Source organism: Notolabrus celidotus, chromosome 6 (genome assembly GCF_009762535.1).
Source record: "Notolabrus celidotus isolate fNotCel1 chromosome 6, fNotCel1.pri, whole genome shotgun sequence".
In the NCBI taxonomy this organism is placed as follows: domain Eukaryota; kingdom Metazoa; phylum Chordata; class Actinopteri; order Labriformes; family Labridae; genus Notolabrus; species Notolabrus celidotus.
In genome coordinates this window covers 19,174,391-19,202,003 of record NC_048277.1, presented here as the reverse complement: position 1 = coordinate 19,202,003, position 27,613 = coordinate 19,174,391, and the positions used below count along the sequence as shown (strand labels likewise).

The following is a 27,613-nucleotide window of genomic DNA, read 5'->3' as shown; positions in this document are numbered from 1 at the left end:
AATCCAGCTGCCTGGGAGGGAGGGAGAGAGAGATCTCGAGGCAATCTAGAGGAAGGAGCAGGCAATTTTAAAGCTGATACACACTCCCCACGTTTTCAGCCCCACACAAACACACACCAGCTTTTCCTCAGACGCACCACAGCATGGCAGGTGGCCTCTGCCCAGATCAGTAGCATGTGGTAGAGGCCATCTTAACTGACTCACTGAGGTTTTGAGCTGAGGTTTGGGATCCTCCCTGGCTGCTGGAGCGTGAGCAGAGTTTTGGAGCTTGAGCTTCACTTTCTTCCCCTAGTGCAGAGAGACGGCACGCCAGGCACGAGGCTCCCTACTCCTCCCCTCTTACTCCCCTTCTCCCACTCTGCCTTTTTTTTTCCTGGGCTTCTGTCCAGAGAATGACTGGCTCCAGTGGACTTTAGAGGAGGAACACAGCCTGAGGACACAGTACAGGAGCTGCCTGCCTGCCTGCCTGCCTGCCTGCCTGCCTGCCTGCCTGCCTGCCTGCCTGCCTGCCTGCCTTCCCGCCTGCTGGGACAATCCAATGCATTGAGGTTTCCCAAATCAGCACCTCCTTACCTTTGTGAGATTTCAATTTTTTTCTGTCATCAGATCAGAAGGACTGGATCTAAGCTGGGCTTACAGACAGACGGACTGACATATGGACAGAGAGCAGTGGGCACTGCAGCGTGAATGTAGCAACTGGACTTCTCCTCTCCCTGGTTACTCAGACCAAACAAGGATAATAGTCAGATCACTATCCTGTCCACCGAGGTGGTGGGTGGATGCAGCATTCAGAAGACTGCTATAGGGGAAAGCAGAGACTGTATAGAAGCTGCAGAGATACATCACCAGGGAGAAAAAGGATTTCTACCTCCAAGCAGACTTTTGTCAGATTCTTCTAGTTTGTAAGAACTTGTAGAGCAAATAAAGAGGACTTTCTTCCTTTTCATGGACTTTGCTGCGCGTGTTAAGTGGACTTGCAGGGTTTTGTGTAAATGAACGTGGAGCATCCGTCTTAACTATGATGGCAGAGTGTGTAAGGACTGTGTATCTGACACTGATGCTGCTGTATCTTGATCTGCTGGGTACAGCTTACACAGCCCACAGCATCTACCCGAGGATACGGCTCTCCCACAAAGGTAAGAAATAAAGTGTAGAGTGTTTCTTTTCTAACCTTTATTTTTCTTTTGCAGAAATATAAATGCTCTGCTGTGTTTCACAAATATATATGCAAAAACTCAGGTGATGCAACGTTTTGTTTACAGTCCACAACAGTTAATGCAGCATCAACAGGAACAAGCATTTTCTGTTCACTGCCTTCCACGCAGGTTGAGAATAAGACAGGTGTAACCGAGCAGGATTTTTATCGCCCTTTAGACTCCTGGGATTAATTTATTGAGAAGCAGTTATTCCAACACTTTTGTAGGTACTATTAAAATAGGTGAAAGGAAGTATTTTAAATATATATTTACAGCTTGTCCCTGATTAAACAAGTCATATGAAAAGTAGGAGTGTGTTCATATTTGAAGAAATTAGAAAAAAAAAAAATCAGATACAGAAATGTAATGTAAACAAACCTCAGTCCTAGAAGCAGTCCAAGCAAGCTGTGTGTGTGTGTGACCAATAGACACTGCTACAATCTTTGTCAAGGTGTATGCTTTAGCCTTACAGTAAAATAAACCCAACATGTAGGGTCGGGTCTAACAGAGCTGACAACTCTTTAGACTCTGTGAAGTGTATTTTTTTTTCACTGCCTGTTAATGTTGAAGGAGCCTCCTTCCAGTTTGTTTTGATCTCACGGCCATGGTGGCTGAGAATCCACAATGTGGCTTTCTCTCGTGCCATAGTGGCGGAAAGATGGAGGAGTTTCTCTCATTTTTTTAAGGGGGGGTCATGAGAACGAGAAAGTGAAAAGTGTGTGTCTGTTTTTGTGTGTGTGTGTGTGTGTGTTTGTGTGGTTGAGATATGGATGTGCATGCAGTGGTATGCAGTTTGATTCTTGTGTATCTCTTGGATAATAATGGGGGTTTTATCTTTTGACCTGCGTAGATAAAACTCTTGAGTAAACATCACATTTTTTTTTCTCACAGTTTCTTTGATCTCTATGGCAACAGAAGGTGTTGATTCCACATAAGCCTGTTAGTCATGGTTGAATATAGGTGTGGAATTTAGATGGTCAATAACTCATAAATACAGTGCTGCAAGTCTGTTATGACAAGTCTGCTTCATCAGTTGTGAGGAGGGCTTGTTGTTCTTTGAAATGCTTTATTTATTGCCTTTTTTGAAGAACTGAATTTGACAGTAGCCCAAAACCACCAAAATAAATAAATGTAGTAAAGAATGATTTTGCTGTGAAAGATGTTGGAAAATAAATAAAAGATTGGACAATATTAACTCAGAGAAAAAGAGGGAAACTGCACTTTTAGCCAAAGTCAGACAAAGTTCATATTTCAACAAAAGTTAGCAGATCAGTGCTGATGTGTTGAGTCATAAATGCCAAGTCAGACTTTGTCATTATCCTTACTTTCCTATATTACCCAATTCATTAACTCCCTGAGGGCAAAGCTCTTCACTGATTGACATCCCACTACTCACGCTCTTTCTCTCTTCCCCCTGATACATGTTCTGGCTAGCACGCAGCGCCATGAAAAGACTGCAGTGGGATCCTATCATTATGGAATGAAAAACATCTAAGCTTTAACATATGCCTCATGGGCTCTGCCGGTGATTTTTGCACACACCCTGAAGTTCACACAAACTCAAAACACACTAACACACACTCATGCAAATAGTGTGATTTTTTTACACACCAATGACTTGGATGCAGTTCAGGGAGATGGAGAGGGATGAGGTTTTAATATCCACCCTTAGGATTGAGAAAATATTACTATAACATCAGGTATCCAAACAAAGTGGAAAAACTAGATTCTCCTCTTTGATGGGGAAATTAATTATAAGGGAGAAAAGTTGATATCAGCAATGAAATATTCTCAACTTGCTTCTGGTTAGATGGAAAAATAACAAGTGTTGGATCAATAGAAATGTCAATAAAACATCAGATCAACTTTCTCCTGCTTTCTGGGAATGAATTCCTCTGAGCACATCATCATGTGTTTCAAGGATAACCTTTCTCTCATGAAGCATAGATCTCTTTGTGCTTTGATGTTAGCTTCACCTAACACATGATGTGGTGATATTATCAATCTTTCTTTCATCTTTTCCTCCTGTTTTTGTCTGGACTATTGGACCAGCAAAGAATAATCCAAATGTCCACATTTCTTTCACTTTTATCCCAGCCATCCTTTCATTTATCTATACCCCCCATTAACTCCAGTATTCTAAAGGTTATAGCCTCAATCACGTGGAGTACTGAGTTACAGTCAGAGACTTTATGATGTCTGTGGTGAAAGTTCACTTTAATCTTTGACTGCACAGCTTCTAAAGACCTTAAACACAGACTAAAGATGGTGATATAATGCAATTGCTTGGGGTTTTAACCAATCAAAGCCCAAAATCCCTGGATCATCTGACATAAAAATGCCCTCTTTTATATTGGCTCCCTTTCAACACATAAATTAAGATGTTCTTTTGGATATACACTACTTCTTGTGCATATGGACACAGACTATTTTGGCTGCAGCTTCAATTCCAGCCTTGTGGATGCCTGTGGAGTGTAATGAGCTTCTTTTTAGGCCCACTATTAATTCTGCTACTAATGAAGCTGTAGCTCAGCTTGCACGTGTCAGAGTGTCAGCAGGCTGCAGGTAAATTGCCAGGTTTGGATTTATTTTGCTGCCTTTCCAGCACTGTCATGCTTGGCTAGAGCTGCACAGACTGTGATACAGCAGTTTGCATATTAGTGATGACCTAATCAGACCAAAGTCACCTCAAAGAACTCTTAACTTCTACAAAGTTTAGACTTACTCCTGAAGGAGAGGCCTGTTAAGTTCCTGTTTATCTTATGTATGTTTATTTCTACGGAGCAGTCTTAAGGTGAATTGAGGCAATGCATTTAGGATTTTTGGAAGCTAAAGAATTCCCCCCACCCACGCAACAGATGCCTGCCCCGAGCTGCTCCTGCAGTATGCACTTTAAAAACCATTATCTGGTCCAGAATATTCAAAGATTGTTTCTCCCATTCCTGAAAAATAACCCCAGTTGGCGGGGTAATATAAAGAATGTCGGTCCAAAAAATATGTCCGAGTTTAAGGAGAGTGCTCATGAGAGTAGTTAAGACAAACATTAGGATAAGTATCTGACCATTTAACAATAATATAATTAACCTGGCATTCCTGCAGCATGTCTGCCAAAGTGGTGGTTACATGAAATATGGTATAACCGTTGGGTAAATCCAAATATGTTTAATGTGTGGGAAAGCGAATGAAGTTATCCTTTACTGCATGGCTGCTTAACATTAACATTGTTCAATTAATGTCCACCTTAATAAACCAATGGGCTTTTCCTATTTTTGATGCAACATTGACCCTGTAGAAAGTTGAAACAAAAGACGTTCAGACCCTTTGAGTTTGCTTGTCTGAGTGAGATAGAAAAATGAGCACAGGGAGCCAAAATAAAGGTCAACAAATGTTAGACATTTTTCAGAAATTTCATTTCCTTAGCTCGCACTGGAAAAAGAATTGGGAGGTTTAAGCAGAAGGAGCTGTGGTACCTGCATGCGTGAACACAGGGATTACTCAGGTAGCAATTACTGATGTATGAATTCCCCCTTTTGAGCTGTAATTTTAAACCTTCCTCTCCAGACAAGAAAAAACGCTCCCTTTTTATTTTACAGCCTTGAAATGATGTGGCTGTAGGTGACTTTTCTCTGAGGGTGAGATGGGGAATACCAATATGGCCTAAAGTTGTCTCTGCCTGAAAGCTAATGTGTAAAGTGAGGAGTCCTATTAAATTGCTTCCGCCCATGTGTGCAGAGACCTATAATTAACATTTACCACATTGGATCATGGCCATGGGGCAGTCATAGCCCTTATATCATGCCACTGGAAAACGGAGGGATGGTGAAGATTAGATAAATCACACCTTTTAGGTCAGCAAAGGAAAAACAATTTTTTTTTTTAACTCCCCCTCCCTTCCAGGCTCCTACCTCTCTTCTTCGCTTTCTCATTTTGTCTGTGTACATCTCAGCTTCGGCTCCTCTCCCATTGTGTTATGTGTGTGCTCTCCAGTCCATTAATGAGATGTCCAGAGGGGAAGGCAGCTGGTGGAAGTCTAATATCCTTTCTGACCTTTTCCCTGTGTAGGGACCAGGGAGAGGAGATGAGTTTGTAAAAAAAAAAGGGGCAGGAGAGAGGATGCAAGGACTGTTTGTGTCCTAAGAGAGTGTATAATGTGGTGATATCACAGAGGGAAAAAGGGGGATGAAGGATGACAAATGAGGCAAGCACAGATACTCAAATGCCCAAGTGAGGTTGTATATTGTAGGTTGGAAGCAAAGCAATACTTGCAGGCATCTATATCTCAATGTCAGCTTGTTGGGGAAAGACAAGATAAAATGTGGAGTTTACTTGGTATCTGGCTGTGCAAGCATTTAATTTAATTTAATTTATACCATTAACAATAAAATAAATAAATATTAATCAAGCGGCAACCTCCGGTCTTAAAATATGAGTCCAATGTGGAAGTGCTAAAAACTTAAAACTCCGCCTTGACTGCAGCAATATGGCTGCCGCTGACAATTGGCCTCAAACAGCTCTTCAGAAACAGATCGGTGACATCACAGATCCTATGTCAGTATTTTATACAGTCTATGGTATTAATTAATGCAGACCACATTGGCTTTCTTTCTGTAATGGGCTAAAGGGAGAAATGGCCAACTTTTTGGGGCTTCTGCATCGCCCCCCAAGGCCATCAAAGATGTCCTTTTCTGTGTGTTACCATTGTTAGCAGTCCAACAGCAACTTGAGAAGTGGTAAAACAGTTGGTGTTGAGAGACGACGTCCAAGAACAGCTTGTTAGCTGCACTGTAATGTAGACGTATGCTAATAGAGATCAATACAAAGCTACATAGTTGTTAGGTGATCGCCTTTCTTGGAACCCATTGGCATTCGTCATTTATTATTGTAGAGAGGTAATATATGCCTCTGGGTATGTATGCCGACTTGTCAGTGATTCCGGCGGTGGTTGTGAAAAAGACTCCCACCAAGACTCCCTTTTTTCCGTGCTGCATTTAAGTCTGCAGCGTGAGCACTATCTTTCCTTGGTTCATTACATCGCCTGAGAGAGCACCCGTTCCTCTGTTTCAAGTACCAGTATGGTCTCAGTTAAACAGCAGACACAGACGCTTTACTCTGGGTTACTTCTGCCTACAGGTAGTGGAGAAATCTAACCTCTGATGCCACCTGAGGACCTGTAGATCTCAGCCATCCATTACATGTGCTTGGCCTTGACCCTACTATACAGATTTTTCCTCTTTTAATGAAATGTAATACATTTCTTAGCAATTTTACACAGATGAACATTATTCTGTGACTGTTGAACTATTTACTCACACAGTCACTTACACAGTGGTGAATATCTTGCTGTCTCTACCTCTGAGAGACTCAGCCTCTCTGGAATGCCCTGTTTATACAAAGTAATATTACTAATTTGGTGCAAATTAACATCATTGGTTTAGGAGATTTCCCTCCTGGTGTGTTTTAAAGCATTACACAACTTTTCCAGTGCTTTGTCCCTGTCACAACATTTCAGAAATGTGTTGGTGGCATCGCATTTGAAATGAGGATAATTTTACTTAAAACAATAAAAACTAATTTCTTTTACACTTTATATGTTGTCTTTTTCCGTTGCTCAGCGCCACTCGAGTTGCTGCTTGTTGCAGCAACTCTCTCTTCGTTGTTCTTTTTTCGACTTTTTTTCATATCTGTTTACTTATCTTTGTATTTGGAGCCTGTCATGTCTATTAATGACTCATTTGTTGGCCATGGACACCAAACTGGCTACGCTTGCAGTGGTGCTTTTACTATTTTTGTTCCTGTCTGTGTCCGGAGATCCTACGTGTAACCATGGTCACATTGTTTACATACCAGATCAGCTGTTAGCATCCCGTAACATGTCGATGCTAAACGATGCTAGGCCCGATGTTCCCTGTGAGCTGAGGAGAAGGAGGCTAGGATGGCGTGCTGGTATTGAGGTGCAAGCTAAAAAAGACGACATCGACCTGTCCTTCCACCCACCGTTATGGGGACTGTAAGATCTATCTACGATAAGGTGGACAAGCTAACCCAGCACCAGAGGGAATACTGGCAGAGTAGCATCTGGCTAACAGAGCTAACACCGGACACGAACGCCACATTGGGGGGATTTCACCTGTTGTGGGCGGACAGGATACAGGAGAGCAAGACTGAACACACTGGTGAAGAAGGCCAGCTCAGTCCTGGACCCTGTGGAGGTGGTGGCTGACAGGAGAACTATAGCCAAGCTGTCGTCTCTGATGGACATTTCTTTATATATATATTCTTGTTGGAGTTCTTGTACTGTACACCTTCTTGTTTGCTGCTGTAACTCATGAATTTCCCCGTTGTGGGACGAATAAAGGAGTATCTTATCTTATCTTTGCACTATGTTTAGAGAAATAGGCTTCAAAAGATTTGGAAACCATCACATTCTGTTCTTAATCAACATTTTACACTGCATTCTAACTTTTGGGTGATTGGGGTCGTGTTTGTGCAGGATCTGTTGAGAGTCAGGATTGTATTTAATGATGTTGGTCTCTTTTGAACTCTTGGTGTTTTCCATGTATACATGGACCCACCAAAACAATAGTGGACAACACTACTCCAACTTCAAATGCAAACTTGAGTGTGCTCTTCGCCAAAAACCTGCCTTCAGTTTCTGTATCTTTATGTAAAATATATTCCAAGATAAAGGTTACTTAAACATTACTTAAAGCAAACTTGAAGACATTACTTTCAATATTCCATGCAAATGATGGTTAATTGAAAATCAGATTGCATTTTATGGCACTTTTGACATATGGCTTTGCCCTGACAAACAGTAAGCTACATCAACATCTAATTCATTTGGACTCCCAGGTCATATAAATGCACGGTTGATGTAGTGTAGTTGGGAACAGATGGGGATAGACTTTAATTAAATGTCAGTCAAAAACAGTGTTCTACTTTTTTGGAAAGCTTGTGAAAATAGCCTACATGTAGCCTACATGAATACCTGTATTGTTTGATTGAAAGGTTATTACTGTATCTATTGGGGACGATGAAAATATAAACCACCAATTGCTGAGATTTTCTTCCAACTTAAAACATTAAATCACGTTATATACTTACACAGTCTTTAGTACAGAGACACATACATTGCTCTCTCTCTCTCTCTCTCTCTCTCTCTCTCTCTCTCTCTCTCTCTCTCTCTCTCTCTCTCTCTCTCGCTCAGACACTCCATGTGGCATCCATTTGGCTCTGTGACATCATTCTGCAGACAAACACACACACACACACACACACACACGCACAAGAGGATACGGGAACACAAGGCTGTGTACCGATAATGGCATGACACCCTAGTTCTTGGTCTTATGACCCCACCCCCAGGGGCTCCACACTCTCAGTCCAGCCTTAACAGCATGAGGAGAACAGACTCGCTTCTTATTCTGGTGCCCTTTAACTCCAGCTCACTCCAATAACTCTCTGCGAAAGTCCCATTACTCAATAAGTAAACCTTCATAGGATTATTGCTTTGGAAACATGAGCCTGCCTACCACCAGTTTCATTTGTGACAAAAAAAAGTATTGGCAATAGATCAAACAATGAAAGCTCATTCAATCTATGTTTAAAAGTTTTCTGCAGGTTTCATTAATCTTTGACTAAACATGATAATTTCCCCTGCTGCTAACAGAATTGCAATCAAAAGTAGTTTACCCCTGCACACACACACACACACGCACATGCGCACACGCGCACACACACACACACACACACGCACACACACACACACACACACACACACACACACACACACACACACACACACACGCACACACGCACACACAGGAACAGATTCCATACATGGATAAAGAGGAGATCCCAAAGTTTATTTTGATTTCACTTCCCCAAATCTTCTCAGGCATTTCTCAGCACTCCTCAGACAGCCGATGAAAGTGCCTGTCCTGAGGGACTCCTTTTTTCTCTGTGTTTTCCATTTGAAGTGGGATCACAGTAGGGCCGTGTGTCTCCCCGGCTTAGTTGCTGATGGAGAAACACCCTGCTCCTCCACCTCTTCCTCCTCTCTCTCCTTTTAGCTCCTTTGCTTTCGCTAAGCAGCCCTCACGTGCTGCAGATGGTTAATAAACCTTGGAGAAGGACAGAGAGAGAGGAAGGAGAGGTGAAATGCGGAAATCCCCCTTTCCCTTCTCCGGTCTGAGCAGCGGGTGCAACTATCTGTTAGCGTACACATAATGACAGGGGAGAGACCCTTTAAACAGCAATGTGCCTGCTGAACCGTCTCTTTGTGTGTCACTATAATCAGATTCAACCATTGTGTTTTATGACTCTGTAATCATGTGTAATTAAGCAACACCTTCTTTTATTATTTAAATGATTATAGTTTTTCCTAGTGTGCAGGTGGGGAGGGATATTTTCTATCAGTTTAAGGGTGTATTTGTCCAGCTGCATATAGGCACATGAGCATGGCATGGAGGCTTCAAAGAGAGGAGCATTGTATATTAGAAATATATCTAAAATTCTGTGGCAAGCTATTCTCGCATTGTTCTGAACACATTTAATCATTTTCTACATAATAGCATAGCACAATCATTGTCAATCCTGTACTCTTACCAGTGAGGATTGTAATGAAAGCTATATCCAAACTTTTTAACATTTTACAACTTTTTTTGTTGTTGTAATTTTTCTATCTAATATCTCAGAAACCTACAATAGTTGTCATTTGTATTTCAGACATTTAAAATGAATTACCAGAAATCCATAATGCAATTTTGAATACCCCAAATTACATTATGACAAGTAAGAGTTAGATTATGAGATTCTACTTACAATTCTTACTAGTGGAAATATTTTTTTGAGCAGAAAAAAATGCCGCTATGGATATCTAAAATGTTACTGCTGGTATAAATGTGTATGTATAGGCTACATGTGATGACAGCTTGTCATGATAATAAAAGATATTGCCGAAAAGTTTTTACTGGAAATGTAGCCGATTACAAATTATCTAAAACTTAATTTCTCTAAAGGCGGGTACACACTACAAGATAATCGGGCTGATTTTTGTCCCGATCTCCCCCTTAGGGATCAAAGCCAGCAAAGGCCCGATTGTCGGATGTTTGCAAACAACATCATGTCTGATTTTCCTGTGGTGTGAGGTGTGTTAAGAGTGATTATGTCTGGTGGGAGCCGCTCGGAAGGTGTCAGAAGGAGAGATTGTAAATAATTAAGATGTTTAATATTTGCGACTAGAAATCCTGTAGTGTGTGGGATGCTTCGAGAGGAGCCGAGCACGCACAGTGTGTAATGTCACGTGTACCGGAGTAAAAGCCAATCAAGACGTGAGCTGACTCAGATGACTGCCGTAAGAGGAAGTAAAAACAAACAAAAACATGACGCCGGCGAAAACTCACCGCTGTAATGTATACAACTCGTGCTGTAATGCATACAGCCCACATCACCGCTGTCTCCATGACTTTTTCCATAATCATTTTCTTTTTTGTGAGTGTTTTCGGAAAGTAAGAGGCCGAAAACAATCATCATAGCTTCTTCCTGTTCGTCTGCCATGTTTGAAAACGTGACACCGAAGTCACGTTTTACTACGCGAGATTTGGAATATCGAGCGTGAAGAACCTGATACTCTGCTAAAGCTTGGTTACTATAAACTATATAAACTATACACTATAAAGTCAGAAGAGAGAGATCTTGTGCAATCTGTCTTTTGTTGTCATCAAGTGTGTAGTCTCTAAATGTGTGAAGGCTTGAAGAATCCTGTAATGTGTGCCAGCCTTAAGTCAAAATTCAATTCAAGAAATCTTTCAGTATTTGAAAAGTAAAGGTGATGGTTTTAATATTCAAGACTGGATATTTATTACAGGTATCTACAGTTCTGAGATATCCACATTACTCCTTGTTAAGAATGAACATTTTAGATATCTGCAATAGAATTCTTCCAAGTTAAAAGCACATCTACAATCTAGTTGTTCCTAAGTTGTCATTTTGTCATTTTTAATTCAGATATCCAAAATGAAACATAATCACCAACAGATATCCTTAATACATTTGCATAAATTGAATTACATGTTTGAAGTAATATTGTATTATACTGGCCATAATTATAATAATCTGCATATCAGAAATGACAACTTTAGATAGTAAGAGTGTCATTGTAGATGTGATTTTGCATATCTGAAATAATCATTTTGACTTGGAAAACTGACTCACAGATATCTGTTATGAATATCCAAACTAGCTATAAATGTTAAAATGGCTTGCAATTCAATACGATATGTTTCAACAAAACTTCGAAAGCGAGAGAGCATGTGCATCTCCCATGTTTAAATGTAAATCAGCTGCCCTCCATTATTATTCACACAGACAAGTGCAGGCTGGATGGAAAAAATGTTCAGCATATGAATTGTTTACTCCCTCACTTTAAATAGCTCTCTAAGTCTGTCTTCTGAATAAGTGGTAGCAGATTTGACTTCAAATGAAGAAGGAGCTGATTGTTCAAGATCCAGCCTAACACTCCAAGAAACGCTGAAAAGGAATGTCAGAAGACTGTCCTTGATCCAAGTTCAGTTTAACTCAGAGCTAACTGTGAGAGACATAGAGGGGAGAGACGCTGAGTTTGAGTGTGTGTGGGAGAGAAAAAGAACTCTGAGTGTGTGTGTATGTGTGTGGATTAGATAATTACAGGAAACATGTCTGAGCCCTGGCAGAAACACTGCTGCCACATCCCCGCACTTTCTGCCACCTAACCAGCACAGATCTAATGCTTCTCAAACAAATAGTCCCTTGTCTCCAACACAGAAATCTTAATAGCAACAAAATAGACACATTCAACCACTCCTCTGTGGATACCTAATCCCATATTAAACAAATAAAACCCTCCACTGAGTGACTGTTGCTATAAGTAATCTTCAGAAATGGGATAAACACTTTTTCCGTCAATTTTAGTGATCAAGTTTCAGAAAAAATATACACATGCTAGAAAAGCACATCACACATTTACCCCCTGCTGCCTCAGCTTGTAGAGTCATTACACATTGGAATACATAAGCCCTGTTTTTCTTTCAAGGACTACATGGGTGGCCGAATGCTTAGATGTCATACAAACGAAGAAAATACCGCCAGTTATATATTTTATCACAAACCATGGCTTGTCTGCTTGAATCAATCTGAGATTTAAGAAAGGTTTGCTAACACAACCCAGATCCCCTCTTTCTCCTTTTACCAGAACACCCTGTCCTACTCAATCACGTGTTAATGGAAGGTTTTTCAGGCATGTACAGCCCAAAGGAAGTACACACCTTTAGGCCCTTTAGCACTTTGTTTAAATCCTTCACCCTCTACTTCCTCCAGAAGCTCACAAAGAGCAGCACCCTGTCAGGTCGAATCAGGTAGACGGCTGTGCTACATGTGTGGATGCTAAATTTCTAGTTATCTGCATGGTCTGTTGTTATACTGATGAGCATGTGCTTATATTGAATGACATATCTGTCATGGGCTGTTGCTTCCTTTTTGGTGGAGCATTTGAAATCACCTAAAGCAAGACTGACAGGGAGTGGCAGCTGATCTTAAACTAATGGCTGATAAAGACTTGCTCCGACTTCCTGTTGGATAACACAGCTTCCTCTGGATGAAAGAGACCATAGGCCACACCGTGTACATCAAATGTCCCTCCAGTTGATCACAATATCTTTCCCATGACTTCTTCTAGTCCCTCCTTTGCAACATGATTTCACAGTCACTAAACTGTCTTCTCCTTTAAGCTTTGTCATTGGCCTGCAGTAGTCCTTAGAGCAATTTACTGGTAAGCATGGAGGATATATGGTCTGCTTTGAGCTTCCTGTACCCTTTCATCCCATGATAACTTGTATTTTAATGAAAACAAGATGCGCCCCAGTTCTTTAACTAAATCAACGATGCTCAGAAATCAAGCTGAATTGAAAGGAGGCATAGGTGCCATATGAGAGGGAGATGTGAGGGCTAGATAACCCTACTGTTGCTCTCTGCTATTCCCTTGGGTGTGCTATGAATCGGAAACACATGTTGCTATGTGCCCTTGGCCATGAGACCAGATGAGACCAGATGAGACTCAGCCATAAGTTACCGTAGCGGTCAGAAATCTTTTGAGGGAAGGCTTTGGTCTAATTTGATCTCGCTAAAGGCAAGAAACAAGATGGGAATCCACCTTTGAAATGAAGGTCTAGCTACATACCCAGCAAAACAATGTCTAACTAAATCACAGCCATCTTGTGTTTCATATCTCTTTGCTTCTGTATTTGACTGAAGAACTATGGCAGCTAAACCGGACCTGGGTGTTCCATGGACATGCAGCTTCTATCCAGCCTCAGACCATGCTGCTTGATGAAGGTCACGAGCGGCTCTATGTTGGGGCCAAGAATGCTCTTTACTCCCTTAGCCTCGATGGGGTTAACACACACCCGAGAGAGGTAGGCAACTTTTCATCTGTCCTGAGTAGAGAGGAAATGAGACATATTTAACTCACACACCCATAGTTCATAGGTTAGCCAAACTGAATGTGCACGTGTTTACATAAGGCAGGCTGTAAACTATGACAGAGATAATGCTTGTCACTCAAATATTCACTTAACTGAGCATGTGTAGTACATTTCTTGGTTTCTTTCTTTTCTGCTTGATGTGTAATAATACTGTTGTAAATGCTAGTGCATCTTTGTGTCTTCTTACAGATCCAGTGGTCCAGTACAGAATATCAAATAGAGGAGTGTTTGATGAAGGGGAGGGAGAAGGTAAGAGACACCCTCTCATGACTGCAAAATATGATATTTCCCAGCTGTTGGTGGACCATCTTAGACTGACTGTCAAGAGCAGAGTTTAAATGATAATGTGAAGTCACCTGACATTTCTACACAGTGTAGAAGAAATGTATAATTTGGAGGAAAGTACCATCAAATAGATACTGTCAGCATGTATGGGTTTATTTATGCATCTCTCTGTGTGTTCATTAACCAATGTTTCACCTATTTATGCTATTGATGATGCAGTAAAAGCCTGGCATTTCTCTACCTCACAATCATCACTGCTTGGCCTCAATTTGCCCTCCTGACCCGTCTTTGAAAGTCCCTCAAGTTAACACTGAACTGGGTCGATCAGCATTTTTCATTGATGCCCCTAAATCATGGAATACCTTCCAACAGACTTTAAAGCTGTAATCCATTCCCTCTTTTGGAGAATTTAAGACTTTGATCTCAGACCACTGTGTCTCAAATTGTCTGTTTTAATTGATATATTACTTTGTGAATGATTGTGTGTTTGTTTGCTGTTTCTAATGTGTCTGTGATCTCGAGGACATTGGAAATGACGGAAACCTCAATGTCTTTTTGAGAATAAATAAAGTTTTGTTTTGAATTGAATTGAATTGAATTGAATTGAATTGAATTGAATTGAATTGAATTGAATTGAATTGAATTGAATTGAATTGAATTGAATTCCAACCAACCCCCTCCTCTCTCCCCACCCACTGCTTCATCTCTGTCTCTCGTCGTACAGCCGGAGTGTGCAAACTACATCAAGGTATTGCAACAGTACAACCAGACTCATTTGCTGGTATGTGGAACGGGAGCCTTCAATCCAATCTGTGGCCTGGTCACAGTGGGAAACACAGGGCAGGTGAGTCCCAAAGACAGCATTAGACCTTATGTCACATAAATGTACACTGTAAAACTGCTGGTTGAATTTAGGAGTTTGAAACACAGTCAAAGTAAAAGATTTGACAGAGTTATCACAACTCAAGAGTCATAAAACATAAATAAAAGTGCCATGTTAAAACCTAAATCCATTCTTCATAACTCATATCACCACCCATTTTTACTAGCTGGAGTACACCTGCTTTAAAATGTATGTGAGCATCAGATTTTTTTCAGAAGACAAGCAGCAAAACAGACAATCATGCCAACAAAATGTTGCAGATTTCTCCAGTCTACAGTAAACCACATCCCCCATACATCCTATCTATTCTACCTAGAACCTTCTATCTTCCAATGACCGTAGCCAGCACCTTTATCACACTGTGAATGTCTTGGCTGCAAGCTCTCAGAACTGTTAGTTCAGCTTGGAACACTGAACAGTTAAATCTTAGCACATGTTTCTGAAGTTGAGTTGATCCTCCTGGCAACAAAGATTGATTTGTGGTGGAGATAAAAGGGTGAGATTTTGGTCAGTAGTAGAGAATTATAGGGTAAAAGCTACACATTTTTGATATGAAAAAGCTGACACAAGTAAAGTCCAGGTAAAAAAAGAGTGTACAGGCCAGGTGATGCAATCTGTTTGAAGTCCAGACATCTCCCAGATGTCAAACATGGAACAGACCTAGGTGTATGTGTGTCTGTCTCTGTGTGTGTGTGTGTGTGACTTGGTTGTGTTTAGAGAAGAGAGGGGAGGAGGTTTCCACCCTGCTTTCCAACACTGGTCCAGTAGGTCAGTCACACCTCCCAAACAGGAATCACGTTCAACCATTTCTCATATCTCTGGAATGCTAATACAGCGAGCAAAACTGGATTAGTGTCAGCAACCTAATCTCTTTGCAAGGTTGCCTCACATCAATTTTAAACTTGGTGTATGAGATTACTTCTACCAACAGGCGTATGCTAGATAATATTTAGATTACGATAAAGTATTTTGATTGGAAAAAACTATAGCCATTAATCAAGCAACCCACAAACTATAGTGGGAAAAAAAATATCAATCCAATACTGGCTGTTTTAAAGCAGACAGCCCACATTTAACAGTGCTACATATGGAGTGATATTGACTCAGCCTATAGTATATTATTTATTTGCAGTTAGTGTTTGATAGATCACGCTAAATGATGAATGACTTTAACCCGCAGTCTGACTTCTGTTACAGTCATACGCTGGGCAGTAGTCACAGCACAGTAGGGTTCCTCTCGTACCCATAAATCAATATATGACATCCCCCTCTGATCAGGTAGTGGCAGCTCTAAACACTGTGGTGGACCAAACATATGAGCTGTTGTTCTGCAGGGAGTCTGGGGTAGGTGCGTGTGTGCGATTGTGTATGTATGTGTGCGTCTGCCACCTGCCGTGCGGGGCAGCAAGATCAGGAGTGTAGAAGCAGTCACTTGCTATGATAGAGGAGCGTGACACAGTTGGCTTTACAGATTCAGACAACAGTTCCTCTTGTGGTCATCCATCACACTGAGTCTCATCTATCTTCTTCCCTCCTCCTCATCCATCACTTTCTGATCTCTCCCGTCTCTAACTCACCCCCTGTCTTTCTCAGTGTATCACAAACATGGGTTTGTCAAGATGTTTTTAACGCCTTTGCAAGGGTGCAGCTGTAGTGTATTTATATCCATGCATATTTATGCATTAATAACTATACCTCTGTGTGTGTGGTGTGTGTTTCCCTCAGAACAGGCAGTTTGCTCTGGAAGAAGACAGTGTGATGAGCGGTAGAGGACGGTGTCCATATGACCCAAACAGCCCCTGCACTTCAACACTCTCCAGTAAGAGGCTGCTCACTCTATAACTCATCACCTCATAATGAGACAACACTGCCACCTCGTGGCCATTTCTTATGTGAGTATTTTAAATGGGTTGCATGGTTTCACTTCCATTGTCGTTGATGAGGTTTTTTTTGTGTGTGTGTGTGTGTGTGTGTGTGTGTGTGTGTGTGTGTGTGCATTAGGAGGGGAGCTGTATATTGCCCTGTACACTGACTACTGGGAGAATGATGGTGCTCTCTGTCGACTCAACAACCAGACCTACACTCGCACTGAAAGAGACGACAAGCAGCAACTGAATGGTTGGTTTTAAACATAGAAAATAACTGCTTTAAATGCAAGATAGCAATCCATGTATGAGTTTGTCTATGGTGCAACAAATCTGATATCTGAACATTGTGACAGTTCAGTAAAATAGATTAGAAGCTATTCATGAGATGTTCTGATTTATAATGCAAGTGTTTTTAATTGTATCTTTTCACAACCCAGTGGTAGTCTTATTGGTAATGAATGTAAATCACACACTGTATGTACTCAATCCCTTTCACATGATTGCAACATAACACACACACAAGGAGTGGTGCTTTATGATATTGCTTTTTTACTGCCACATTGGTATCTTATTGTTATTTATTGTATCATTGGTATTGTTGTGTCATTGGTATGCCTCTGTGACATGGTTTCTTATCTTGACAGTGGGCATGTTATTGTATGTTGGTATGTTGAATGAATGTATTATTTGTAATCAGCACTGCACTTATGTCCACGACAAATTTCCCCCCTGGGACAATAATGTTTATCTTATCTTATCTTATCTTATCTTATCTTATTCAGACACACAATCTTGTGTTGATTCAGGTGTTACAATATTATCAGTTATCAAAATCTCTACACAAAGGGTATTTTTCTTAGACCTGGCTAAAAGAAAGAAAAAAAAAAAAGTTTAATCCTGCCATAAGGTTCCTGACCTGAATGAAATTAATGTAAAATTAAAATTCTATGAAAGCCATGCTACTCAAATAAACACTGACTCACAGTTTCACTTCAAAGCCTTTTGTTTCAAACTCTTATAGAACCTAAATTTGTGGGCTCAGCGGTTATTCCTGACAACGATGACAGGGATGATGATAAAGTTTACTTCTTCTTCACTGAGCGAGAGACGGACGCAGAGGGAGCGAACAAGGCCGTGTATTCTCGTGTTGGCAGAGTCTGTGCGGTGAGAAAGCTAATGCTGTAAAAAATATTTGTGGACGTGAGCCCTCCAAAGAGTTGCTCTCACCCTATCTGCCTCCTTCTCACAGAACGACCAGGGAGGACAGAGGATGCTGGTGAATAGATGGAGCTCCTTCCTGAAAACTCGTCTTATCTGCTCTGTGGCCGGGCCAAACGGCATTGATACACACTTTGATGAGCTTGGTAAAGAGACTGTTTACATCCTGAGTGTACACAGTTATACACACATGTATATACTTCCCTAAGATTTTGATACAGATAGACCAAATGACGAGGCCTATATTGTATATTATCCTAATTTTAATTGTGTGTGTTAAAACCATTCAAGTTTTTAACCCTGCTGTTATGTTGCGGGTCAAATTGACCCTTTTTAAAGTCTATCTTAGGCAATATATGCCTTCCAAACCAGCTAAATGCAGCATACAAATCTGGGCAGCATGTACTTTCAAAAAAGTTTTAACATTAATTTTAATGAAAAACGAGTGAGTTATCCTCATTGCACCATGATCTGTGAGAATTAAAGAACACCAATGGACCATATCTTCATTTAAAAGGTTAGTAATGGAGATAAAAAATTAGATTAAAAAAAATGTGCATTGGGATTTTTTGGGGTTCTGACACTTTTGGATAATTGAATATGCCCCGGGTCAAATTGACCCAAGAACATTATTGCTGTTCCAGAGAAACAAACATAACAGGAGGGTTAATACAATGTACTAAAACTGCAGCATCAACATCAACAAAGCTAAAAAAAAAAAATCCTATTCAAACCTTCCAGGATATGTCCTTACATGTTTATTTTTCTACAGAGCTTGATTTACAAATGTCCAAGAAAGCCCAGTACTTAATAAATAAATACAAATACTAAGAGTTCTGTAAAGACTGGAACAGTAGTAGTATAAGTAAATGTTACTATCGGGATTGTAATGTGATCACAAGGACAATAAAAAAATGTTAAAACAATGGTAAATGATGGGTGCCTTGGGGGTTCACAGTGTTCACGAGGGAAAACCATATGAACACCCCCTCTTATTGTTATTATGTTACTGACAGGGTCTGGAATTTGAGGAGCTAAGCTTACATTAGAGAGAGCGCAGGTTGTACAACGTAGTTTAATTAATGTTAGGCACATACTGTACCACAAGGAGCTATAGCAGGTGTTAAACTAGATGTTTAACTGTGCCATCTTGTCTTATGTTCCTCCGTGTGGCGCATAAAGAAAAATAAAAGGGCATTTCCACACTGTAAGGAAGGAGAACAACAGCTGATCTTTTGGCATCCTTTGTGTTTATCAGATTCTCCTTGTCATGTTTGTCAAGACTTTTCCCTTAACCACACAAACATCAACTCTGTGTGGCTTACAAACACTGGCTAACCTCTACATTTTGTGCTCTAGAGGACGTGTTTGTTCTGAACAACAAAGACAGGAAAAACCCAGAAATCTTTGGCCTCTTCAGCACAACAAGGTAAGTGAAGGACGACATCAGCACTTCAGTCACAATTTTATTATCCATCGAGTTGCTAACCAAAGCATTTTTTTTTTTACAGTGCTGTGTTTAAAGGCTATGCAGTGTGCATCTATCACATGGAGGATATAAGAGCAGCCTTTAATGGTCCCTTTGCCTACCGGGAGAGAGCTGAGCATCACTGGACTCCTTATGAGGACAGAGTCCCCTACCCTAGACCTGGATCTGTGAGTCTCAGAATAAAGACATGTTTGTAGGATTTCATTAGTGGATGCACCGACATTACGCATTCACGGCACTCTTGTGTAGTCTGTGTTCATGCCAGGCATCCTCTGAGAGGGACAGCATTGAGAGCATGTTGGATAGCTTTGGTGAATGTCAGCATTGTTGTAGCTACCTCAGCAGGTCAAACAGGGACAGTCTGAGCCACGCTAAAGCATGTCAGCTTTTTTTTCACTATGCTGCATAAAGTGCTTGTGCCATTAATGGCCCTCTACTGTCTCTATCCTCCCTTCACTCTCTCTCTACTCTCCAACAGTGTGCCAGTAAAGTTAACGGAGGGGGCTTCTCTAGCTCAAAGGAGTTTCCTGATGAGGTTTTGCGATTTGTACGTGCTCATCCTGTGATGTATCGCCCAGTCCTTCCTCAGCACGGCAGGCCTGTCCTGCTGCAGACAGAGTCCGGCAGCAGAAAACTGACTCAGATCGCTGTTGACAGAGTCCAAGCCCAAGATGGACACTACCATGTTCTCTACATTGGCACTGGTACACACTGAAGAATGAGTACTTTTAATGCTTAATCCTGAATTCCTTGCAAGAGTTTTGTGTGTTGCTTTAAAAGTAAAATCATAAAACATTTGAACTACCAAACACAGTCAACACATTTTGATGGCATAAAGTTGTAGTAAAAATACATGAGAGAACATTTGTTGGACTGAAGCTATTTGGAACTGACAATTTTGCACTGATTGTGAGAAGAAAAAAAAAGTGTTTTGACATTTCCTGTAAAACTCATGATAATGTGTTTTTTCATTAGATGACTCCAGCGTGTTGAAAATTATCACCATTTATAACAAAGACACAGACACTATGGAGGAGGTGCTGCTGGAAGAGCTGCAAGTATTCAAGGTACTCTATATTTAACTACAAGATGTGAAAGCAGAGAAGACTTGGTAACTGAGCACATTCTGCATACCGCTTACATCTCAGAGTCCACTGTTACAGCAATCAGACAATCAGAGTGTCTATTTTCAAGATACTGATTGATACTGATGATTTGCCACCATCCCTTCACCAGAAGGGCAAAACTGTGATTGTGCAGGCAGCCTGCTGAGAGATCTTGAGAAAGATTTGAATACTTCAATTCTACTAAGATCAGACGCATTTGAAAACTAGTCTGCAAGCAGTCACTGCTGCTGTTTTAATCAAGCACTGATTAGGGATGGATAGGAGCATGACAGGAGGCCTGCAGGGACATAAGGCTGTGTCAGCACTTGTTTCATTATTCTTACATCATGTGATGAACTATTTTTGTTTTTTTAATAACAGTTAAATGTTTTTGATTTGCAGGAGCCTGTGCCCATAAAAGAGATCATAATATCACCGAAAAGGGTAAGAGGACCATCCGAACCATGATGCTGCTGTTTTAATCATGCAGTTCTGTCACCGAGCCACAAGATGATAACATTGTAACACATTACTTATGATGAGCATACTATGCATGTTCTGTTGTCTACTTGTGGCTATTTAAAACAGTTAGATAAGGTTAAGCCAAAATGCACGCACAGTCTATTATTAAACTTTAATTCTGACTGTGTCTTCATGTTCATGGCGGCTCTATAGCAACAGCTGTACGTGGGATCAGAAGTGGGTGTGGCTCAGGTCAGACTGCACCAGTGTGACCTCTATGGCTCAGAATGTGCTGACTGCTGTCTGGCCAGAGACCCTTACTGTGCCTGGGATGGTCTCACCTGCTCCAGATACTACCCTGCTGGAGTCTACACTAAAAGGTAAGATCACACACTCTTAGAAACAAACACCTTCTTTCTCCTTGCAGATGTGTGGTGTGTGTGTATTTGTGATTCCACCTGTTCACACCTTCAGCAGTACTTCTGTTCCATCATGGCATCATGCCCTAAAGGTCACCCTGCTCTGAGTCTGGTTTATCAAGTGGTTATTCCTGGCCTTGAGAGACGTGACAATCAGGTGTTGAGTAATGTCTGTTCGTATGCACTTGATCATCCTTCTTACTCTTTCTACTTTTTTTTTTTCTCTCTAGTTCTGCCTCTTTGCTTTCTCTTTCTTTTGCACTTCCATCACATTCGAAATTACCCTTTCTCTCTCTCTCTACTTCCCTCGCTCCAATCTCAGCAGACGATTCAGGCGGCAGGATGTTCGCCATGGCAACGCCGTCCAGCTGTGCAATGGGCTGCAAATTGATGGTAAGTGTATAATGACTGGGTGATGTGTGTTTTAGTAAGTGTGCTCTTAGAAATGCTCGTGTGCTGGTACTGTAAAACTTTGGCACACAGATACTCAGTATAGGTTAGAAAGCGATTCAGCTCCTCAAAGCACTAGACTGAATACGAACACTTCATGTGTCACTGCAGTTGAATGGAGAGAGGTTGATGCACTTTACTGCTGAAAGTGTAGAATGGGGAAGAACAAACCACCCAGTGTTTGTCAGACAATGAAAGGTCAGGGCAGGTCTTTGCCATCTCTCTTAAATCACTGTTTTTTCTGTATTGTATGCGTGTGTGTGTATGTGTATGTGTATGTGTGTGTGTGTGTGTGTGTGTGTGTGTGTGTGTGTGTGTGTGTGTGTGTGTGTGTGTGTGTGTAGATGAACAATGGCACAGAGCTGAGGAGAGGTTTGTTTACGGCGTAGAGAACAACAGCACTTTACTCGAGTGTGTCCCTCGATCACTGCAAGCCAAGGTGCTGTGGTTCCTACAGAGAGGGGATGAGAAACACGAGGTGGGTGATACAAAATACAACTACCAATGTTAGCAATCCAAACACATCCTACACACTACAAACCACAGGTCCAGTGAATTGCATATTTTCTGACTTTGATTGAATTTTTCTGAACAATGATGGAAAAATCAAAGGGCCGTCCTTCATTTTCACAGATAAGAGGATGATCCACCTTTTTATTGTGTTATTCTCCCAAAGCGTATTCCTGCAAGTCTGTTACTTATAATGCTGGAAAATCCCACACAAATTTACGATAATCTTCTATTATGCCATCATATGACATTCTGGATAACTTGTGTCCCAGTCTGCTCTCTCCCTTCCCCAACAGACGGTTATTTGAGCAGATTTGCAGTGAATAGTGAAAGGCGATTATTGGACGATGTAGGCCTACTGAGACAGGGAGCTGAATGGGATATGTCATTGCATTGTTTAAAAGAGAGACTGAAATTTTGATCGCTATAGACATTATTGTTATTACTATTAGAAAAATGAAAATAACGGTTACTAACACATTTTGAACATATTTTTATGACCCTGTGAAATTGACAGCGAGATAGTGTAACCCAACAAGACAAGCTGCAGTGGAAAATGATAGGTTGAAGAACAAAGTTGAGAAACATATTTTTCTTTTTCCCTTTAAAGTTCTGTATAGCTATGCAGACAGTGGAAATTCAATGTAAGATGAGATTTCTGCTGCTGCATCATTGCAGTTGGGCAAAATGGAGCTGAATTTGTGCACTGTAAAACATTATAGCCCCAATTAGTTATATCCATTAACGTTTTTTCTTTAACTCAAAGAGCCTGAAGAAGTTTTAGACGAAGTTTTGAACTAGGCTATGTGAGTTTTGGAATGTAAAAATTGCAAGAATGAATTGTTTGGATGATTTAGATATTTTGTCATTTTCAATGAACTAGCTTTTTCAAGTTCTAAATTAAAAAAATAAAAGAATAAAAGAAGCAGGAATAGGGGATTTGATACAAGTTTATATATATTTATTAAGGTTAATTTATTTTATGTCTATTATGTTCTTTTACACTTTTCCTTTGGCTGTAGGAGGATGCATGTAAGTGCTGTTGCTAGTTTAGTGAATGGAAAGGTTGGAGGCTTTTAAGTTAAGTCAATTCTTCTTCATCCACCATCCTGCCCACAACCTTTTTGGTTTGGTTCCTTTAACATTTGTATTATCTGAAAAAAAAAACCTAAAAGGGTGGACAATATTCTTTTCTTCGTGAAGCTGTCTCTGTTTTACCTGATACTAGCTAGTTTGCATGGTCAATAATGCTAGCTTGAAAACCACGATGTTGGTGGTTTGTGGATTTTAACATACTGGTATTCATACTAACAATCATTTGTCAAAACAACTGATGCAGCTAAGTTAAAACAAATTCAACAGAAATTCTCCTAGCTTATAAAGACAAGTAAAAACAAATTAGTCAAGTTATTTTACAGTAAGAAAAACTTCAAATTTACATTGAAACAACAGAAAAATGTGTTTGTTGAACCAGGTAAGGCAAGTTTTATTACTGCAATAAAACTATATAATTCACTGTTTTAACTTGCAGTATAAAGTAGAATCAATTAAATATCAACGGTTAATTACCATACATAACTTAAACTACAATATTGTGACAACTAGTACATTATAGTTAAATCAACTTTTTGAACTTTAATTTTGGATTTAAGACAAAGCTAGTTTTGAAGTTGAATGAACTTACATTTTCAAGGCAGCAGGGGAACTTACATTTCCAAGTTAAACCAGCTTGAAATGTCTTACAGTGTGGCCCTTAAAGCAGCAAAGTGCTGCAAGCAGTCACTGCTGCTGTTTTAATCAAGAATGGATTAGTGATGGATAGGAGCATGACAGGAGGCCTTCATTTGCATTAGCAACATGAGCTTGGTGACTTGTCCTGAGTTACTGATAAATACATTCTATATAAATGTGATAATTGGTATTTGTATTTACATTTTTCATGTAAATAGCAGCAAAAAACAAAATGTCCCCCTCTTGATTGTATGTTTTCTTGATTTGATGACTTCAGTCTTGTTTATCTCAGACCCTTGGGGACACATTCAGTGTAATTGATTCAATTTAAAAGCCTAGCTTGTAAACATCATAATGAGAAGGTGGTGTACACCAGACAGAAACCTTGAATATCTGTAAACGGGTTAAGTAGGAGAGTCACTACTGAATTACTTTAGGTCCAGTAATTTATTCTCGTCTTGATTTGTTCTGTGGGTTTTTTAATGAAATTCCTCATGGGTGTAGGGCAAATGCAGCAGCAGTACAGAAACCATCAAATCTGCCTTGTGAATCATTTGACTTTCTTCCCTCCCTGTAGGTTCGAGGTGATGAGCGGGTAATCGTGACTTCCCACGGGCTCCTGTTTTTACGAGTCAGGAGCTCTGACGCTGGTGTGTACGTGTGCCAGACTGTTGAGCATGGATATGTGCACACATTATTACGTATCACTCTGCACGTGCTCAGAGGGGAGAAGGTGGAGTCAGTGATCCACAGAGTGAATGATGGAGAGGGAGACAAAGCTGCTTCGTGCCCCCACTCCTCCCTTGGCCCACTACCCGGCCCCAGCATCAGCCCCAGGGCTCTGGTCCCTTCCTCTCTTCCTGGCCCCCACTCACGGCTGTGGTACAAGGAGTTCCTCCAGCTTATTGGCTACGGGGATGCCCAAAGAGTGGAAGCATACTGTGAGAGAGTGTGGTGCTCTGATAAAAAACGCAAAAAGACCAAAAAGAAGTATGCGACTCCTGCTGGAGAGAAAAGAGGGAAAGGGAGGGGGGAGGAGAACTCCCACCGAGCGCCTCGGCACACCTTGGACACCTGAGGAGAATAAGCTAACTGCATATTCACACCGAGCACACACACACGCACATACAGTCTAAAGGTCGGATTCACTCAGTGTTTGCACCATGTATAGAGGTTTCTCTTTGCTTTTAACATAAACAGTAACAGTAAAACAACACCAGCAGGCTGTCCTGCTTTTGTAGCTACAATAACCACACTTTTGTTACTGTATTACAAGTGATGTTTTGCCTTATGTGGTGTGCTGTAAACTGATTATGTGGTGCAGACCCTGGGTAAGTACTTTGAATGTCAGTGTCAGTGCAGAGCAGAGGCCCTGGCAGGAGATGGACCACTGATTAAGGGACATCCCCTCTGATCTGAAGAGACAGAAAACAACAAATCAGCTCCTGTGGACTGACCCAGCCTGACTCTGCTGTCAGTCAAAACGCACACAGAGACTACAGCACAACACCTTTGCTACGGCTCTCATTCCTTGCCTCAATATGAAACTCACATATGTATCTATTATGAGAGGAAACGACTCTGTTTAAGAAAAGCTCTTTTGGTACTATGCTAACTTATTTTCTTGGTCTTTACTCCGTAGCTGTTTAGATGTCGTAAACTGGAAAATGTAGTGCTGGTTTTTATTGTACAGTGAAATAATGCATTGAGCTTTATGATACTGCTAATTTTAATACAATGTGGGGATGTAGGGTAACATTGGCCACAATGCATCCAGTTAAATGTTGCGATGCCACTATTATGGATATTTGAGGCATGTTTTAGTTATATTTATGCCCTCAATGGAAATAAATACTATTTAAGCACTTGTAAAAACAGTTAGAGTTGATGAAAAGTGGTTCTATAAGTGAATATTATTGTCCTTGTATGTGTCTACATTTACAGATACAATTGTGATCAAACGTACCAGCAGTGTTGTGCGTATTGTATATTTTATTTATCTAAAATCAGGATGGTTGTTGAGGGCCCACCTGTTAAGTTAAACACCCATCTCACTTTGACTTTCCCCCTTTTTTTCCCATTCTCCTCTGTCATTGTTGCTCTTTTACTCCCTTCCTCTGTTTCTCCCACTTAATTTATCTTCCCTTTTGTTCGTCTGTGACAATGTTGCAGATGGGTTCGTAATTACCACTACAAGCAGCACATTTCCGTCTGGTGGAAAAGAGAAATAGATGTTAGGTTGGCTATCCAAGCATGTCATTGGCAAAACAAACAATGAATATTCAGCCGAGTTCTGAGATGTCAGACTCAAAGATGTTACAGAGAGATGTATCGTACTGGTCAGGTTATTTGAATGATCACTTCTTTTCCATACCGTGCCTTATTTTCACCAAGTATTCCAAATGTATGGTTTTGACCTTGCTGTCTTTACTAAATCATAATGTGGCTAAAAGAAAAAAACACACAATTTGTTGGGGTCTGTCACTCATCATTCTCCTTGAATATCCTTCAACTAAGCTTAAGATTGAGAGTGTTGTGTCTGCTATACCCTTTATAAATAACTGCCATTAAAAAAGATGGGCCATCTTTCGCCGGTGTCACCTCTGTGGTTTAGCAATCAATAACAACACACACACACACACACACACACACACACACACACACACGCATACACACACATTGAGACTCAGCCAGTGAAGCAGAAGGGAGGCCTTTAGATTTGATTACAACAGAAATGAACCTGAATAACGAAGTATTTGTTACAAAGTATTATTTCATGTCACCAGACAGGAAAACATGAAAGTGAAAGTAGCTTTCTCTCCTGATACTGTTGAACACACATCATGCTTGTGAAATTTAAAATCTAATACAACCATTAATGCCTGTTATGATTTTTTTTCCCCACACCAAGATGCCTACTGGGACTCCACTCTCATTCATATTCTGTCTAGGTTTACCTGAGTCGGTGGGGTGCTGAAGGCATCTGAGAATTCAATTCATGCCACTGATTTATTCCACATTGGCTACCATAGCAACAAGCTCTGAACCAGTTCAGCTCCTCTCCTCATCAAAGCTCTCCCGTCTCTCTCTGTCAAGTTTTAACACTGTTACTGTGGCCCCTGAGCCCCTCTGACCACTGGCTCCTGTTGCTACTCATACATCACACTCTTTCATATGCGTTCGGTTCTTTTAGTTAAGCTTAAAAAGGCCTTCCTTTCCTTTGGGACTGAAACTGGCATTTTTCTGGATGGAACTTCTAACCCCACATACAGTTGCTATCTGATCAGCTTGGGAAACAGCTGCAAAAAAATAGAGCTTCAATCTGGGGCTGCATGTGTTTTTTCCCACCAGATTCATTCATTTCAGTCTTGAAGCTGCCAATATAGTGTAATGAAATGCTATCAATCCATTCATTGATCTACAAAGGGAGCAAGAGGTCAAAGGCCACTCTAATAAATAGACTGCTTCTCATGTTTCT

General features: G+C 40.7%; 1 protein-coding gene across 2 annotated transcripts; it reads left to right on the top strand.

Moving 5' to 3' along the window:
- On the top strand, positions 1-27,011 carry sema3e (sema domain, immunoglobulin domain (Ig), short basic domain, secreted, (semaphorin) 3E). 2 transcript variants are annotated; one of them, XM_034685656.1, is made up of 17 exons: positions 1-1,136; positions 13,485-13,645; positions 13,904-13,963; positions 14,724-14,843; positions 16,608-16,701; positions 16,884-17,000; positions 17,772-17,914; positions 18,000-18,114; positions 19,328-19,397; positions 19,480-19,624; positions 19,936-20,161; positions 20,433-20,524; positions 20,966-21,007; positions 21,239-21,405; positions 21,767-21,837; positions 22,239-22,372; positions 24,713-27,011. In XM_034685656.1, exons 1-17 carry the CDS (start codon positions 1,019-1,021, stop codon positions 25,211-25,213), a joined length of 2,376 nt encoding a protein of 791 aa, XP_034541547.1. In that variant the 5' UTR covers positions 1-1,018; the 3' UTR covers positions 25,214-27,011. The 2 variants fall into 2 exon arrangements, with proteins under 2 accessions (XP_034541547.1, XP_034541548.1); XM_034685657.1 differs by having other exon boundaries at positions 112-1,136; positions 21,770-21,837; positions 24,713-26,724.
- The last annotated feature ends 602 nt before the right edge of the window (positions 27,012-27,613 follow it).